A 15,721-nucleotide genomic window follows, 5' to 3' on the forward strand; every position below is an offset into this window, starting at 1 on the left:
GACAGAGAGAGACAGAGCATGAACGGGGGAGGGTCAGAGAGAGAGGGAGACACAGAATCGGAAACAGGCTCCAGGCTCCGAGCCATCAGCCCAGAGCCTGACGCGGGGCTCGAACTCACGGACCGCGAGATCGTGACCTAGCTGAAGTCGGACGCTTAACCGACTGCGCCACCCAGGCACCCCTATACTTCTTGATAACTTGCACATACATACGTAATCTTGTGAAGAAAAAAAAATTTGCATTCTGCTTTTCTCACTAATTTAAAGAAATTTCAAGGTTAGACATAGCTTCCCCCAAGACACAAATGAACAGAATTTTTTGATGAGATTACAAACAAGAAACTATGTATATTTTTAATTGATTTGACCCATTGTTGATAGAAATTACCCAGTATGCAGAGAACGACTCACAGAGAGAAACCCAAGATGTTAGATACATAGACAGTCCTCTAAGTAGGGTCATCTGTCCATTAGGCCCAGATACAACAGTGAAATTAAGAACAGCTATTTTGCCCTGTAATTTATAAGATTCATCAAATTATATCTTTGCCTTGGAATGGCATGACATTTGACCGACTCTTGATCTTAGGGTCATGAGTTCAAGCCCCGTGTTGGGCTCCGAGCTGGGAGTGAAGCCTACTTAAAAAAAAAAAAAAAAAAAAAGAAAGAAAGAAGTTGGGGAGAAGAAGGCAACAAGCATTCTGGGGAAGCTACTCTGCCCTGCAACTGTCTGGGTACTTTTGAAGGCGTGGTCTTAAGCTGATTTTCACAGTCTTTGTGAGTATGGTAGCAGAATCTTGTTTTTTTATTTATAGAGTAGAGAGTTGAGGCTCAGGGAGTTAAACAGCTAATCCAAAGTCCCACAGCAGTAAAGGGTCTGAGGGCATTTGGAAACTGACCCGCTCAACTTCAAAGATGAAAATTCTTTGTAATGTACTGTATTTTCTCTGTTTCCAACTAGGAATTCTGGGTGATTTTTATTATTTTTCTCCCAGCTTTGTCTCTTAAAAAAGCTTCTTAAAAAATTCAGTACTGAATTACTCTACATTGTTTACAAGGATATCCTAAGACAATGAACTCAACTAACCCAGGTTTATGGAACAATTACTCAAATTGCGTTGGATGGAGAAGTAGTTAGCTTCTGAATAATCTCATCCTACAATGATTGTCTTGGTGCCTATTCCTTACTGCTCATATGTAATGTATATGATATACTCATTTGCTTATTTATACTTTCTAATTATTAACTGTATCTTATCCATCTAGTCTTCCTTTGTGACTTAGTGATATAAGGTAGAGAACTGCTAGTAATACGTTAATAGTAATAGATCTGCTTTTTTGATTGCCACTAAAGCAGCTTTAGCTTAGGCCCCACGAAATTCAAACTGAAGCAATCATAATATGAAAGGTAATGGTTTGGCCATAAATGGTCAAACTCAGCAATTCTGCAAGTCCTCTTGAGTTAGATTAAAGGCACTTACTGACATTATCTCTAATTGGGTACTAATTTTAAGCCTTTTGCTTTCTTTCTTATATAGGCTTTACTCCAAAAACACCAGACTGGTACAATCCAGGTAAGTTAAGGAAGCTAAAATTTAGCCAAAGCTGCTTTTACCTTCTCAATAATGTATTTAGTTAATTATTTAAGCCATGGCCTAAGTGCCAGCTTTTCTATCACATCTTCAATGGAGGTGAAGTATCTCCAGGCAGGAAAGGTGATTGGCTGATGTGGAATGAGACTTTGAGGCTGGATTTGTGCTCCTCTGTGAGTACAGAAGGCTGGCTGTATCTCTCACTGGCTCAACAATCCTTGGTGCCTTGCAGACAGCACTGCCCTGGCCAGAGAGAGCCAATAATCTAAATGGATTACTATTTATAAGTAGTTTTGAATATTAATTTGTGTTTAGAGGCTGCATTTTGATTTGTACATAATTCTGATATTCTTCTTCTTCTTTAGAGCATGCTGGAATTCATGGACCTCCAGTTGTCATTGAAGGGAGTGAATATTGGTTTGTTGCTGATCCTCACTTAAACTATGAAGAAGCTGTGCTGTATTGTGCTAGCAATCACAGCTCCCTGGCTACACTGACATCTTTGACAGGACTAAAAGCCATCAAAAACAAAATAGCAAACGTAATTTGAGATAATATATTAATTTTTTTTTCTTATTTTCATTATTTATTCCACTAAAAAATATTTCAGCTTATTGGGGCGCCTAGGTGGCTTAGTCGGTTGAACGTCCGACTTCGGCTCAGGTCATGATCTCACAGTCCATGAGCTCGAGCCTCGCGTCGGGCCCTGTGCTGACAGCTCGGAGCCTGAAGCCTGCTTCTGATTCTGTGTCTCTCTGTCTCTCTGCCCCTCCCCCACTGCTCTATCTCTCTCACTCTCAAAAATGAATAAATGTTAAAAAAAAAAACATATTTCAGAAATCTTGCCAAAATCTACAAAAGTTAAATGTTTCTTTCAAGTAAAATTTGCCTAACAACATCCAAATTCATCATTTCATGTTAGAAAAGTTAAATAGAACTGCACAATGTTTTAAAATATTCAAGATTAAATATAAATGTCAATTTATAAGATGAACATCAATAGATAATATAAATTACTCTAATTCTTTTGTAGTAAAAGTTAATTTTATAGTTGAGTTTCTGTTTCTTCTAATAACTAACTTTGCAAAATATCTTTGTGGGAAAAATAATTTTTATATTTTTAAATGTATAATTCCTTGTAGTATATCCTCTATATCCAATTAACATATGTCTGTTATTACAGTGACCATATTTTCTGTATGCAAAATAGCACATAGTGAATATACAGAAGTTTTCATCTACTTCTTTGGTGAAAGGACCTGGTGTATATAAGTTAGAGACCAAGGAATGTCTGGAAATTTTAGTGGTTGTGGTTATGGTAAGATAGGGTATGTAAATCAAAACTCTCTTAAAAAAGTCAACACATGTAAGGATGGGTGATTTGGTTGGTTGGTTTGTTTTTCAGATATCTGGTGATGAACAGAAGTGGTGGGTGAGAACTGCCGAACAGCCCATAGATCGTCACTTTCTTAAGTATGTGACACAATTGATGCTGCCTTTGTAAAGTCATTTTAAGAAGGCCCAAATTCCCTTTAGAAAAGGGATTGCTATTTGCAATTTGTTTTGAACATTAATCTGTGAACTGTGTAGACTAGAGAAACCAAGTCTTTTTGCATATTAACATTAAGAAAAAAGTGGTATAAAATAATGGCATAACATTAAATTTAGAAGTAAAATTACAGTAAAAAACAGAATGGAACATGTAACTACGTTATGAGCTGTGAAATCTCTCCTTTTCTTTCAGCTCACGATATCTATGGCATCACTTTCCTATAACATTTCGGGAGGAATGCTTGTACATGTCTGCCAAGACTTGGTTTAGCGGTAAATTAATTCCAAATCCTTTAATGTTAATTATGTAATATGTGAACTTCAGGTTCAATTACTAGCTTAACCTTGTTTTCCTTTTGATTATATGTTTGGTTGCTTCATCTTGTTTTGGCTTATTGCTAATGACTATGGCTCAAATTCCAAATGCAGATAAAGGTGCTTTTCACTGTGAATATTTTGACTTTATCCTAAAGCAGTTACTTAGAAATAAACTTACCAATTTCATAACTGACAAGCTTATAAACAAATTTGCCAAGATAAACAGGTAGCAATTCTAAATATAGTTTAGGTCTCTTTCCCCTTCATTAGCCTTCACTTTCAACCTATTTTCTTGCCATCAGGAACTGTGGTAACAGTGGTCATTATACCAAATGTGTGCATTTTTATCGGCAACACTGGTATACTATAACCTACTGATAATTATAGTAGATAGAAATGGCTAGAGGAGAAAAGGAATATATTTTAACTGTTTGGGAAAGATTGATTTGAAGAGATTTTCTTTACTACTGGATTGTTTTTAAAATTTGCTGAACAGAAAATTCTCACTACAGTAATCCTGCTTTTCATTTCTCAGACTTAAATAAACCTGCAGACTGTAGTACCAAGTTGCCCTTCATCTGTGAAAAATATAATGTCTCTTCGTTAGAAAAATATAGTCCAGATTCTGCAGCTAAAATACAGTGCTCTGGGGATTGGATTGCTTTTCAGAATAAGGTAAAAAGAGAATTGCTACATTGTACAAATGATGATTGCTTTCATGCTGGTTGTATGGCCTGTGGCAGAACGCAGCCCATCAGATAACTTCACTAAGATAGCCTCTGCATATTTCAGTAACTCACCTGATCCCTCTGCATTTCAGAAACCAAGTTGACTCTGAAGTTAGGCATGCCTACAGGTCTTTCCAAGTACTGTGTTCCTATTCTGTTGCTACTAAACTTAAATTGCTGATATTGATCTGTCAATGGATTGTAATACTTTAAATAGACTCTCTCTATAGCATGAAGGAAACTGACAGTTTCTGGCTGATAAATATTCCCCACTGAAAGAAAACATCCAAGCAGTATCTGTCACTTAAATTAGACCAGCATTCCCCAAACTACTTTTTGGGAACTACACATATGCTAACAAAATGCTCATCATTGATCTTGCTTCCAAAGGGAGCATTCTAGATCTGCCTCTTTTGAGATTCATAATCTGTATTGGTATATGTATCTCTTTGGAAATGCTAAGTAGAGAGATTGCTATAGTATGTTAAAACATCTGTTCTGTTACTAAGAGAAGTTTGATGATAAGCAGGCTGGGGTTGGTGTGAGAGCCCCATGACATCTTCAAAAATGGCTCCTTTTGTCTTTTTGCTCTGCCATCCTTAGCATAATAAAACGTCCAAGCTCAAGTTCAGAGTGTTCTCTCTCAGGTCTTTTCTAGAAGCCATCCGATGATGATGATTTATATAGCTCATTGGCCACTGCAGTCTGTAAGGAAGTTGAAAGAAAGCATTTTGTAGAATGTTTCAAGAAACACAATTTAGAGCATACTACTCCATACTAATGTGATCATAATATCAAAAAGAAAAAGGAAGATATGTGTCTGACAACTGAAAGCTCTGTACTAAAGCTAAGATATTAATTTTAAAAGTAGTACAATCTTTTTTCCCCAAGGTACTGGGACTAAATTAATTTACATAGTTGGTGTAATTTTGAATTAAAATATCCTGCCAAAAGAAACAGGGGTGATTTCTTTTAAAATATCTGTTTTTATGTAAGGAGGTGATGATTTGGAATGCAGCCTTTGAAGTCAGATGGAACACAATCTAAATGCTGACCATACCACTGTCTGGCTATTTCACTCATTGGAGAAGTTACTTAACTGCCCTGTGCCTCAGTTTCCCCCCATTTGTTGTGAGAATTAAATGAGATAATATTATGCAAACTGTTTAGCACATGGGAAGCACTCAATAAATGGGAGGTTTTGGGGCACCTGGGGGGCTCAGTCGGCTAAGCGGCCGACTTTGGCTCGGGTCATGATCTCACGGTCCGTGAGTTCGAGCCCCGCGTCGGGCTCTGTGCTGACAGCTCAGAGCCTGCAGCCTGTTTCAGATTCTGTGTCTCCCTCTCTCTGACCCTCCCCTGTTCATGCTCTGTCTCTCCCTGTCTCAAAAATTAATAAAACGTTAAAAAATAAATAAATAAATAAATAAATAAATAAATGGGAGGTTTAAAAAAAAATAGTTTCACTAATAGACCACTCTAGTTGTTTATATTGAGAGCAGAGATCTGCATTCATATAGTACTACTTTGTAAATTTTCATCTCTCAGAGACCAAAAATTAGCAGCCCTCTAAAAGATGAGGTGTTTATGGGACACCTGGGTGGCTCAATCAGTTAAGCCTCTGACCTTTGATTTCGGCTAATGTCATGATCCCAGAGTCATGGGATTGAGCCCCGCATCAGGCTCTGCGCTGAACGTGGAGCCTGCTTAACACTCTCTCCTCTCCCTCTGTCCCTCTCCCTGGCTTGTGCTCTCTCTCTCTCTCTCTCTCATTCTCTCTCTCTTTAAAAAAAAATAAAGAAAAGATGAGGTGTTTACCTACTATGTGAGCTTTCCTGTGTCTGGAATCTTATTCTTCATAAGAATATTCTTCATGTTTTTTGTTTGCAGTGTTTTCTAAAAATCAAACCCAAGTCTCTCACATTTTCTCAAGCAAGTGATACTTGTCATACCTATGGTGGCACCCTTCCTTCAGTGTTGAGCCAGAGAGAACAAGGTAGCAGCATTGTTCTGAAAACATGTTTTATTCTGATCTGGGGAGCCAAGATAGTTTGGGGAGGCCGTGGGGAATTAGCATATTAAAAAATCTTATTAGGGGCACCTGGGTGGCTCAGTCAGTTAAGCACTTGACTCTTGGTTTTGGCTCAGGTTGTGAACTCGCAGTTGTGAGTTCAAGCCCCACATCGGGTTCCTCAATGACATTGCAGAGCCTGCTTGGGATTCTCTCTCTCTCCCTCTCCCTCTCTGCCCCTCCCCTGCTCATTCTGTCTCTCTTTCTCTCTCAAAATAAATAAATAAACTTATTTTACAGAATAGGTAAAAGACTATCTTTGTAGATAAGCAAGAGATATTCATTAACATTTTTAATATATCTTTAATTTGAATAAGTCAAATGCTTTAAAAAAAGTCTCTTTCTGACAGATTTTATTACATCCTTGCTTCCGGATATGGAGGCTACATTATGGATTGGTTTGCGCTGGACTGCCTATGAAAGGATAAACAAGTGGACAGATAACAGGGAGCTGACATACAGTAACTTTCACCCATTGCTGTCTGGTTGGAGGCTGAAAATACCAGCAAATGTAAGTTTTTTTGAATCAGAAATCTATATAGGTTTGTGACATACCCAAGTATTCCATAAATTACTAGATTAAGATAATAACAAGGGTCTATTGGGACACCTGAGTGGCTCAGATGGTTAAGTGTCCAACTTCGGCTCAGGTCATGTATGATCTCATGGTTCATGAGTTCAAGCCCTGCATTGGGCTCCATGCTGACAGTGTGGATCCTGCTTTGGATTCTCTCTCTCTCTCTCTCTCTCTCTCTCTTTCTCTCTCTTTCTCTGTCCCTTCCCCATGTGCGCGCACTCTCTCTCTCTGTCTCTCTCTCAATATAAATAAATAAGCATATAAAAAAAGAATAAAGGTCTATTTTATGAGTCCACTTATATGAAATGTGCAGAGCAGGCACATCTTTAAAGATAAAATGTAGATTAGTGTTTGCCAGAGGCTAAGGAGGAAGGAAAGATTGGGGGTGATGCCCAAAGGGCATGGCATTTCTTCTTGGAGTGGTAAAAATGTTCTAAAAATTGATTGGGGGTGATGGTTACATAATTGAATATACTAAGAACTATAGAATGTGTGCTTTAAATGGGTAAATTATATCACCTATGAGTAATATGTCAATAAAACTGTCCCAAGAAGAACAGGAGCTCCCCAGCATTCAGGCAGATGCCCCTGTTTTTCACAGTAGCTTCAGACTCCATGACACTTATTTTACAACCACAATAAGCCATCAAGGAGTGAGATGCAAATAGAAGCAAATATAAATGTTTTATTAACATTTTGGGATTTGGGGGCTGTCTTCTGGGGCCAAAAGTACAAAATTGGTGATTAGTGATCATTCTTCCCAAACAGCTACACACAAAGAAGCTATAGAAGGGAAAAAAGCATTGTGTTAACAATAGTTACCTTATACCATGATTCTGCTGCCCCCTGCTTCTGTCTTCCCTATTTGCTGGATATAAACCACCCTTTGCACAATGGCAAAGATTAAGAAATTAACTTTAAAGTCAAATTCCAAAGGTATGCCTAGACAACAGTTGATGTTCCTGATGCAGTATAACTTTGCTCAAGGTAGATGTTGGTGGCAAAGGGAACTCTGAGTCATATGTAATTATGTACAAAGTAAATATTAAAATAATGCTTGGTTATCATAGAAAATCTGAAAGTTGTAGAAGAGTAAATGCAATAAAGAAAACTGTCAACCTGATTCTACTTATACTTAGGCCAGTGGCTTTCAAGGTTTCAACCATAACCCCATAGTAAAAAATACATTTAAATTACTATTTAGTACATGAATATAAATATAATACTGAATTGAAACAGATGTTTCAAGAAACAGTACTTACCCTTACAGCATATACCCACTGATATTTTCCTTCTATTTTATTTTATTCTAGTCTAGTCTAGTCTAAGCTATTCTCCTTCTCCTATCCAATCCTATTTCATTATCACATATGTGAGTCAAGATCTACTGAATTGATGTCACAACCTACTAAATGAGTCACAGACTATATTTGAACCCACATCTAGGAAATCACAATAAGTATTTCAGCATTTTTCCTTCTAGGGCTTTTTCATATATTATCTTTCTGACATAGATAAAATCACAGTCTGTTTACCACTGTATACATACTATTGTATTCTACTTTCCTTATTTAGTATTATATAACAGTTTCTTATACCATTAAAAGATATACTTGATAAGCATTTTAATAGTTGCACAATACTTCAGGATAGATATGTGAGAATATTTAGGTTGTTTCCATTGTTGCACAATCATAAATAGTGCTATAGTGAACGTTTATGTGCATAATCTTTGGTTATATTTCAAATTACCTCCTTAAGATAGATTTTGGAAGTCATATAGCCAGATCAAAAGATGTAAGTAGTTATAAAGCTCTGATCACCAAATGCTTTCCAGAAATGTTTATGAGTTTATATTCTTATTAGCAATATATTATGATTGCCATTTTATCCATAGCAACATATTAACAATTTCTAACATTTGTTGAACATCTAATATGTGTCAGGTACTTTGCTAATGCATCATATACATTATTTCATTTAATCTGCATGACAGATGTGAAAAAGACTATTACCCCACCTCTATCTTAGAAATGTAAAAACAGAAAGAATCCTGTAACTTACCCCCAATTGTGCAGCCATGCACATTTAAATGTGTCAGAGTCACATTTAAATCTAGGTCCAAGATTCCACAGAACCAGTGTTCTTAGGTTCTTTACTATGTTGCTTGTAAGGGACATTGTCTTTTTTTTTTTTTTTTAATATTAAATTTATTGTCAAGTTGGTTTCCATACAACATCCAGTGTTCATCCCAACAGGTGCAAGGGGCATTGTCTTTTAAAAATTCTTGCTAATTTGGTAATTTAAATATGTCATATTTTTATTTATATTTCTCTGATATCTAATAAATTATATATAATAAGTTCTATAAGTTCAGTAGTAATTTGAATTTCATCAAGTATAAATGTTATGTTTTGCCAATATTTATCAAAGCCTTCATATATTTCTTTTTTCTTTCTTGCCTTCATGTATTTCTTATGATATTATAACTGTAAATATTAAACATGCTAACTCTCTATTTCCTGTGTTTACTAAAAATATTCCAGTACATTTTTAAACTCTGAATACCAAAAATATTCTAGAAATAAGTTTTGATTTTTTGCATATGTGTATATTCAAATCTGTTTATTTCCTTTTTTTCCTCCATTTCTATTAGATTACAAAGCTCATCATGTAAATGTTACTTAAATATATGCTTATATTTTCTTTGCCTTTTTTTTCCTGACAGCATGGTACAGCCATGGTATGTTGTCTATGTTGTCAGTGAATACTTAAGGCGTTTCCCTAGTCCTGTCTAACATCGTTTATTAAATACACTTCCATTTGTTAAAGACAATATGGGATGCCTCCTTTATTATATATTAAATGTGTGTGTATGTGATATGCTCTTACATAGCTATAACACGGATCTAAATACTATAATTTTGCCATATTTAAAAAAAATGTAATAAGAATAGTTATCCTTTATGTATACCTTTAAACAATAGTTTTAGCTATTCTTGTCCATTCTTCCAAACTGTATTATTTAGTAAATTTCCAACTAAACTAATTAAATTAAAAAAACTTCTGATGAGAATTTGACAACATTTTAGGGAGAATTAACATCTTTTTATTAACCTTTCAATTTAAAAATATGGTGTACTATATCTCTCCATTTACTCAAGTCTTCCTTCAGAGCCCTCAGTGAAGTTTTTGTAATTCTGTCTCATTGCCTCTGAGAATGGCAGGTTTTTTCTTGATTTTCTGACAGGCAGAAAGCTATTATTTGGGTATATTTACATATGTATTTCATAGGCATCCATCTTCCTAAAAGCCTCAGTACTTCTCAGAGTTTTTCGCTAGATTTTTTGGGGGGTTTCCTAATCAGATAATCATAATCTTCAAATACCTGTCCATGCTTCACCACATATGGCTGGACTTCCAGAACTGTTGTACTACCAGAAGTAATAACCACCAACCTAGACTTGCTCTGTATTTTCTGGACTGTCTGAAGTCTCTCATTGTTATATATGATGCCTACTCTTTGTTTAAGTTTTATCATTCTAGAACTAGCTTATTTAGAACTTCTATTCAAGAATAAGTACTGAATTTTCTGAAGCTTATTTCCAGCATCTGCTAAAATTGTGGTATAGCTATAGTAAACCATTTTCATCTTCTTATAAAATCTAGTTGCTCAGAATGGATTATTATTTTACTAGTATACTGAATTGGATTTATTAGAATTTTATTTGAGAATGTTTTCATCTCTGTTCACAGAGTTGATTTTTTTATGCTATGTGGTCGGATTTTTTTTCCGATTACATCAGCTTCGTAAGATGAACTGGGTAGCTTTTTGCCTTTATGTTTTGAAATTATGACTCAGCCTGGAGAATTTTCTTTCCCTGAAAGTTTGAAGGAATTACCTAAAAAATCATGTGATGTTACTTTTCAGAGATCATTCTTTAATAATAAAAGGATTTGGTGTAGTGGTTGAGTGCTTAAACTCCAGAGTCACATTGTCTGCGTTTGAATTCCATCCAGCCATTTAGTGTGCCTTTGTAAGTTCACTTAATTTTTCTTAAGCCTCAACTGTTCATCTGTAAATTCTGACACTGTTACACCTACAATACAATGTGAGAATTACATAGACAATTCATTTAAAGGTTTTAGCTCTCTGACACATAGTGTTTAAAATGAACTATTAATAGTAATTTTCAGTTTCCTCCAAAGTTACTGGTACATTTTGGATTTTCTGTTTCTCCTTATAAAAAGTATGCTAATTTGTAGTTTTCAAGAAAGTTGCCTACTTCATTTAGATTTTTTTTTTTAAGTTTTTAAAATGTATTTAAGTAATCCCTACATCCCACATGGGGCTCGAACTCATAACCCCAAGATCAAGAGTCTCATGCTCTTCCAACTGAGACAGCCAGGTGCCCCTCATTTAGATTTTCTAATGTATTAGAATAAAATTGTGTATACTATTATCTTTTTAAATCTCCATATCTTAATTTGATTGTGTTTTTGCTTTTTCTTATTCAGATTTTTACAAAATTGGTGTGTTAATGGCTTCCTCTTCCCTCTTCTCCCCTCTCTACTCCTATTGCTTAAGATACATTTACAAATATTACTACATTTTCTATCCTGTTTTTCTTGGAGTTATATTTTTATTCATTTTCTAATCTCCTGTATTCAATTCTTAGTTCATCTTTCCTTTAAAAACCAGAATACATTTAATAATATATATTTGCAGAATTCCACTATTGGGTATTCACCCAAATACCAAAACACAAATTCAAAAAGATATATGCACCCCTATATCTATTGCTGCATTATTTACAATAGCCAAGATATGGAGGCAACCTAAGTATCCATTGATAGATGAATGGGTAAGGAAAATGTGGTACACACACACACACACACACACACACACACAGAAATACTACACAACCATAAGAATGGATGAGATCTTGCCATTTGTGACAACATGAATGGACATAGAGGGTATTATGCTAAGGGAAGTAAGTCAGACTGAGAAAGACAAATACCATTTCACTCCTATGTGGAAAACACTCATGTGAAAAAAGCAAAACAAATGAATAAGCAAATAAAAAGGATAGTCAGACCTATAAACACAGAGAACAAACTGAATGTTCAGAGAACAAACTGAATGTTTGTTCAGAGAACAAACTGATAGTTGTCAGAGGAAGCGGAGTGGGAGAGTGGGCAAACGGGGTGAAGGGAAGAAGAAGTTATAGGCTTCCAGTTATGGGAATAAGTTACAGGAGTAACAGGATTATATAGTGACAGATGGTAGTTACACTTGTGGGGAGCATAGTATAACATATAGGGAAGCTAAATCACTATGTGGTATGCCTGAAACTAATGTACCTTTGTGTGTCAACTATTCTCAAATAAAACACTTAATAATAATACACATTTGCCTCTGTAAAAAAGTTTTACACACATCCCTGGTGATATTATTCTTTCCTATAATTATTTTATTTCAGTTCCATGTTTATTGTGTAACACGTGTGTATGTGTTTTTATAAAATTTGTAACTCCTGGGATAAGCCTACTTTTCTTATTTTTCTAAGTGTGTGATATGTTTCAAGCATACAAAAAATATAGGAACAATATACTTCGAAAAAATTTTTATACCTAGTGTTATTGATTTGTGATCAGAGAATGAAATCTAAATAGATGTTTATGGATGTTTTTATAGTGACAGATACAGGATCAAAGCTTTAAGGTGAGTACTCTGTTGTAGTATACAGTTTGTCAACATAAAAAATTTAAAAACATCTAATAAATTAAATTATTCATCATTACTTTTTTTGCTTTGAAATATCAAGAATGATAGCAGAGTGTTAAATATTACTATAATTGAGTTTTAATCTTGTACCAGTTTTTCTTGATCTGTTTAAAAATTTTTTTAATGTTTATTTATTTTTGAGAGAGACAGAGACAGAATGCGAGTGGGGTAGGGGCAGAAGGAGAGGGAGACAAAGAATCCCAAGCAGGCTCCAGCCTCTGAGCTGTCAGCACAGAGCCCGACGCGGGGCTCGAACCTATGAAACTCTTCATAGAAAGAGTTTGGAAGTTTTCCTTCCATTTCTATTTTTTGAACAGTTTCAAGAGAATAGGTGTTAACTCTTCCTTAAATGTTTGGTAGAATTCCCCTGGAAAGCCATCTGGCTCTGGACTCCTGTTTTTTTGGCAGATTTTTTATTACTAATTCAATTTCCTTACTGGTTGTGGGTCTGTTCAAATTTTCTATATCTTCCTGGTTCAGTTTTGGTAGTGTATATGTTTCTAGGAATTTGTCCATTTCTTCCAGATTACCCATTTTATTGGCTTATAATTCCTCAAAATATTCTCTTACTATTGTTTTTATTTCTGTTGTGTTGGTCATGATCTGTCTTTCATTCTTGATTTTACTTATTTGGGTCCTTTCCTTTTTTCTTTTATAATTTCTAAAGTTAATTGCCCTTTTCCCATTCTTTGGAACTTTTGGAGGATTTTCTTGTGATTTCACAGTCAGCTCCTTAATGAAATTTTTATAGGACGAAAAATCCAATTTGGAATATAAAGTTCTCTTGCTGGGATCTTCAGACAGGTAGTTTCATGATTATTTGTACATATTTGCCTTTTCCTTTAGATTTTTGAGGAAGAGTCCCAATACCACTGTGCTATAATGCTCAACCTCGAAAAGTCGCCTTATACTGGGACATGGAATTTTACTTCCTGCAGTGAGCACCACACTCTGTCTCTCTGTCAGAGATATTCAGGTATGAATTATCATCTAGATAACTATGCTACTTTATGCTGTTAGATATATACACTACTTTTTCATGAAAATCTTATGAATGAATTAATATTAATTTGTAAACATATAGCTTCCCTAAATTTTCAACATGGCTAAACTCATATTGGTTCAGTGAGTCAGATTATCTCAAATGGAATGTGATTTTTTTTCAGGTGTCATTGCTTTACCTAATTAAATATCAAAATTAAGTATTGGTGCTGACAGCTCTGAGCCTGGAACCTGCTTTGGATTCTGTGTCTCCCTTGCTCTCTGCCCCTCCCCCGCTTGTGCTCTGTCTCTGTCTCTCAAAAATAAATAAATGTTAAAAAATGTTTTTTTTTTAAGAGGTCCATATTTTCAAAAAAGATGTTTTTCAAAAGTATCACATTGTTTCCATTGATCACAATGTTCTTAATAAATGATTAAAAAAAAAACAAAACCTTTGGGGACGACTGGGTGGCTCAGCCACTTAAATGTTCAACTCTTGATTTGTTCTCCGGTCATGATCCCAGGGCCATGGGATTGATCCCTGCATTGGGCTCTGTGCTGAGCATGGAGCCTGCTTAAGATTCTTATTCTCTCTCCCTCTGCCCCTCCCTCTCTCTCTCTCAAAAATAAAAATAAATAAATAAACAAAAAAATAAATAAAATTTCTAAAAAGCTTTATCATGTAATGAGAACCTCAAGTAGATAATCCACGTGCTTCTAAGGAACTTTTTGTTTAATTAACCTATGGTCATTTGTCTCATACTGTTTAGTAACTGCTTTATTCAGGGAAGTACTGTAAAATAATAATTCAATATATCCTCTTGTGGGTTGTTTTGTACATTTTTTTCATGGGAGCTCTCCCAGATTAAAACTTTGTAAGGGAATACCTAACACCTCCTCTTGTTAAAGGAGTTCAAACAAAGGAGGTATTTGATACCAATCTGAAATGGTAATCTCATTGTAGCCTACTTTTACTTATGCCTTTTTTCCTTCCTAAATCAGATTAACAAAAACAATTTTGTTCCAATTTTAGAAAAAAAAAAAAAGATGCGGCTCAAACATATTTGCCTAAGGTATACACCAAGCCATACCTAGTTCTCCCAACGAAAATCTAAAATAAACGAATAGATAAGTAATATCTAAAGTACTTATGGAGAAATGAAGAAATGTCCCATGCCTTGCAGAGTGGGTGGTTTTTGTGTTTTTTTTTCTTTTACACACAGAAATTGAAAGCAGACAGACCTTGCAGAATACTTCAGACACTATAAAGTATCTAAATAATTTGTACAAAATAATCCCGAAGAGTCTGACTTGGTTTGATGCTCTGAAGGAGTGTCAGAAAGATAACATGCACCTGGTGAGCATCACAGACCCTTACCAGCAGGCGTTCCTAACTGTGCAGACGGTCCTTCATAACTCTTCTTTATGGATTGGACTCTCCAGTCGAGACGTAAGTTTTCAGTCCCAACTTCCAGGATTGACTGACGAAACGTGAAATTTTTGTTGCGCACAGCATTTCTCATACCAGACCAAAAGAACCCAGAGGTTGTAAAATCTTACTCCACTGAGTAAATTTCATGAAGTGTATAATTTTTAGTGGTAGTCATCTTTCCACTGTTGAAAGTTCTGACGCTTTATTGTTTAGATTAAGGAGAAGTTCTAGTGGACATATGTAGATGAGCACTTCTTTTTATTCTAGTAAAAGACTGAGCTAGAAGCAGGAACTGCCATCTCTCCCCAGCCAGTGAAAAGCAGAGAGGAAGAGAAGAATTAAATCAGATGAGGTCCAGTGTGTAGAAGTACTGTGGCTTCTGATGAAGAGTCTTTTTATCCTTTTCAGAATCAGCAGAGTACAATTAAGCCTCTCTAAAAGTGGATTAGAGTAGTGTTTCACCACAGTTCAAGGCCTGATCCTGGATAGATGTCTTAAGTACTTCTAGTTTATTTCACAGCCCAGCAAAGAATACTAGTCTCCTGCTAATTCTCAGTGCTAAGCTACAAACATGTTACATAAACAGGAACATTTATGCTTCTGAAGCATTTAGCTATAATTAATAAGTATTTTTCTAAATAAAGGTATAGTAAAAAAAATAATAAATAAAGCTGTAGTAT

General features: G+C 35.3%; 1 protein-coding gene across 2 annotated transcripts in view; it reads left to right on the top strand.

Moving 5' to 3' along the window:
* LOC125911871 (lymphocyte antigen 75-like) overlaps positions 1-15,721 on the top strand; it is a 135,453-nt gene that overhangs the window by 58,239 nt on the left and 61,493 nt on the right. For both annotated transcript variants that reach the window (XM_049616108.1, XM_049616109.1), the window contains exons 17-25: positions 1,539-1,574; positions 1,958-2,133; positions 2,998-3,065; positions 3,337-3,416; positions 3,997-4,136; positions 6,080-6,185; positions 6,611-6,771; positions 13,475-13,604; positions 14,833-15,059. In XM_049616108.1, the coding sequence (XP_049472065.1) occupies positions 1,539-1,574; positions 1,958-2,133; positions 2,998-3,065; positions 3,337-3,416; positions 3,997-4,136; positions 6,080-6,185; positions 6,611-6,771; positions 13,475-13,604; positions 14,833-15,059 (1,124 nt within the window). The remainder of the gene's footprint in view (positions 1-1,538; positions 1,575-1,957; positions 2,134-2,997; positions 3,066-3,336; positions 3,417-3,996; positions 4,137-6,079; positions 6,186-6,610; positions 6,772-13,474; positions 13,605-14,832; positions 15,060-15,721) is intronic.

Source organism: Panthera uncia (genome assembly GCF_023721935.1).
Source record: "Panthera uncia isolate 11264 chromosome C1 unlocalized genomic scaffold, Puncia_PCG_1.0 HiC_scaffold_3, whole genome shotgun sequence".
Taxonomy (NCBI): domain Eukaryota; kingdom Metazoa; phylum Chordata; class Mammalia; order Carnivora; family Felidae; genus Panthera; species Panthera uncia.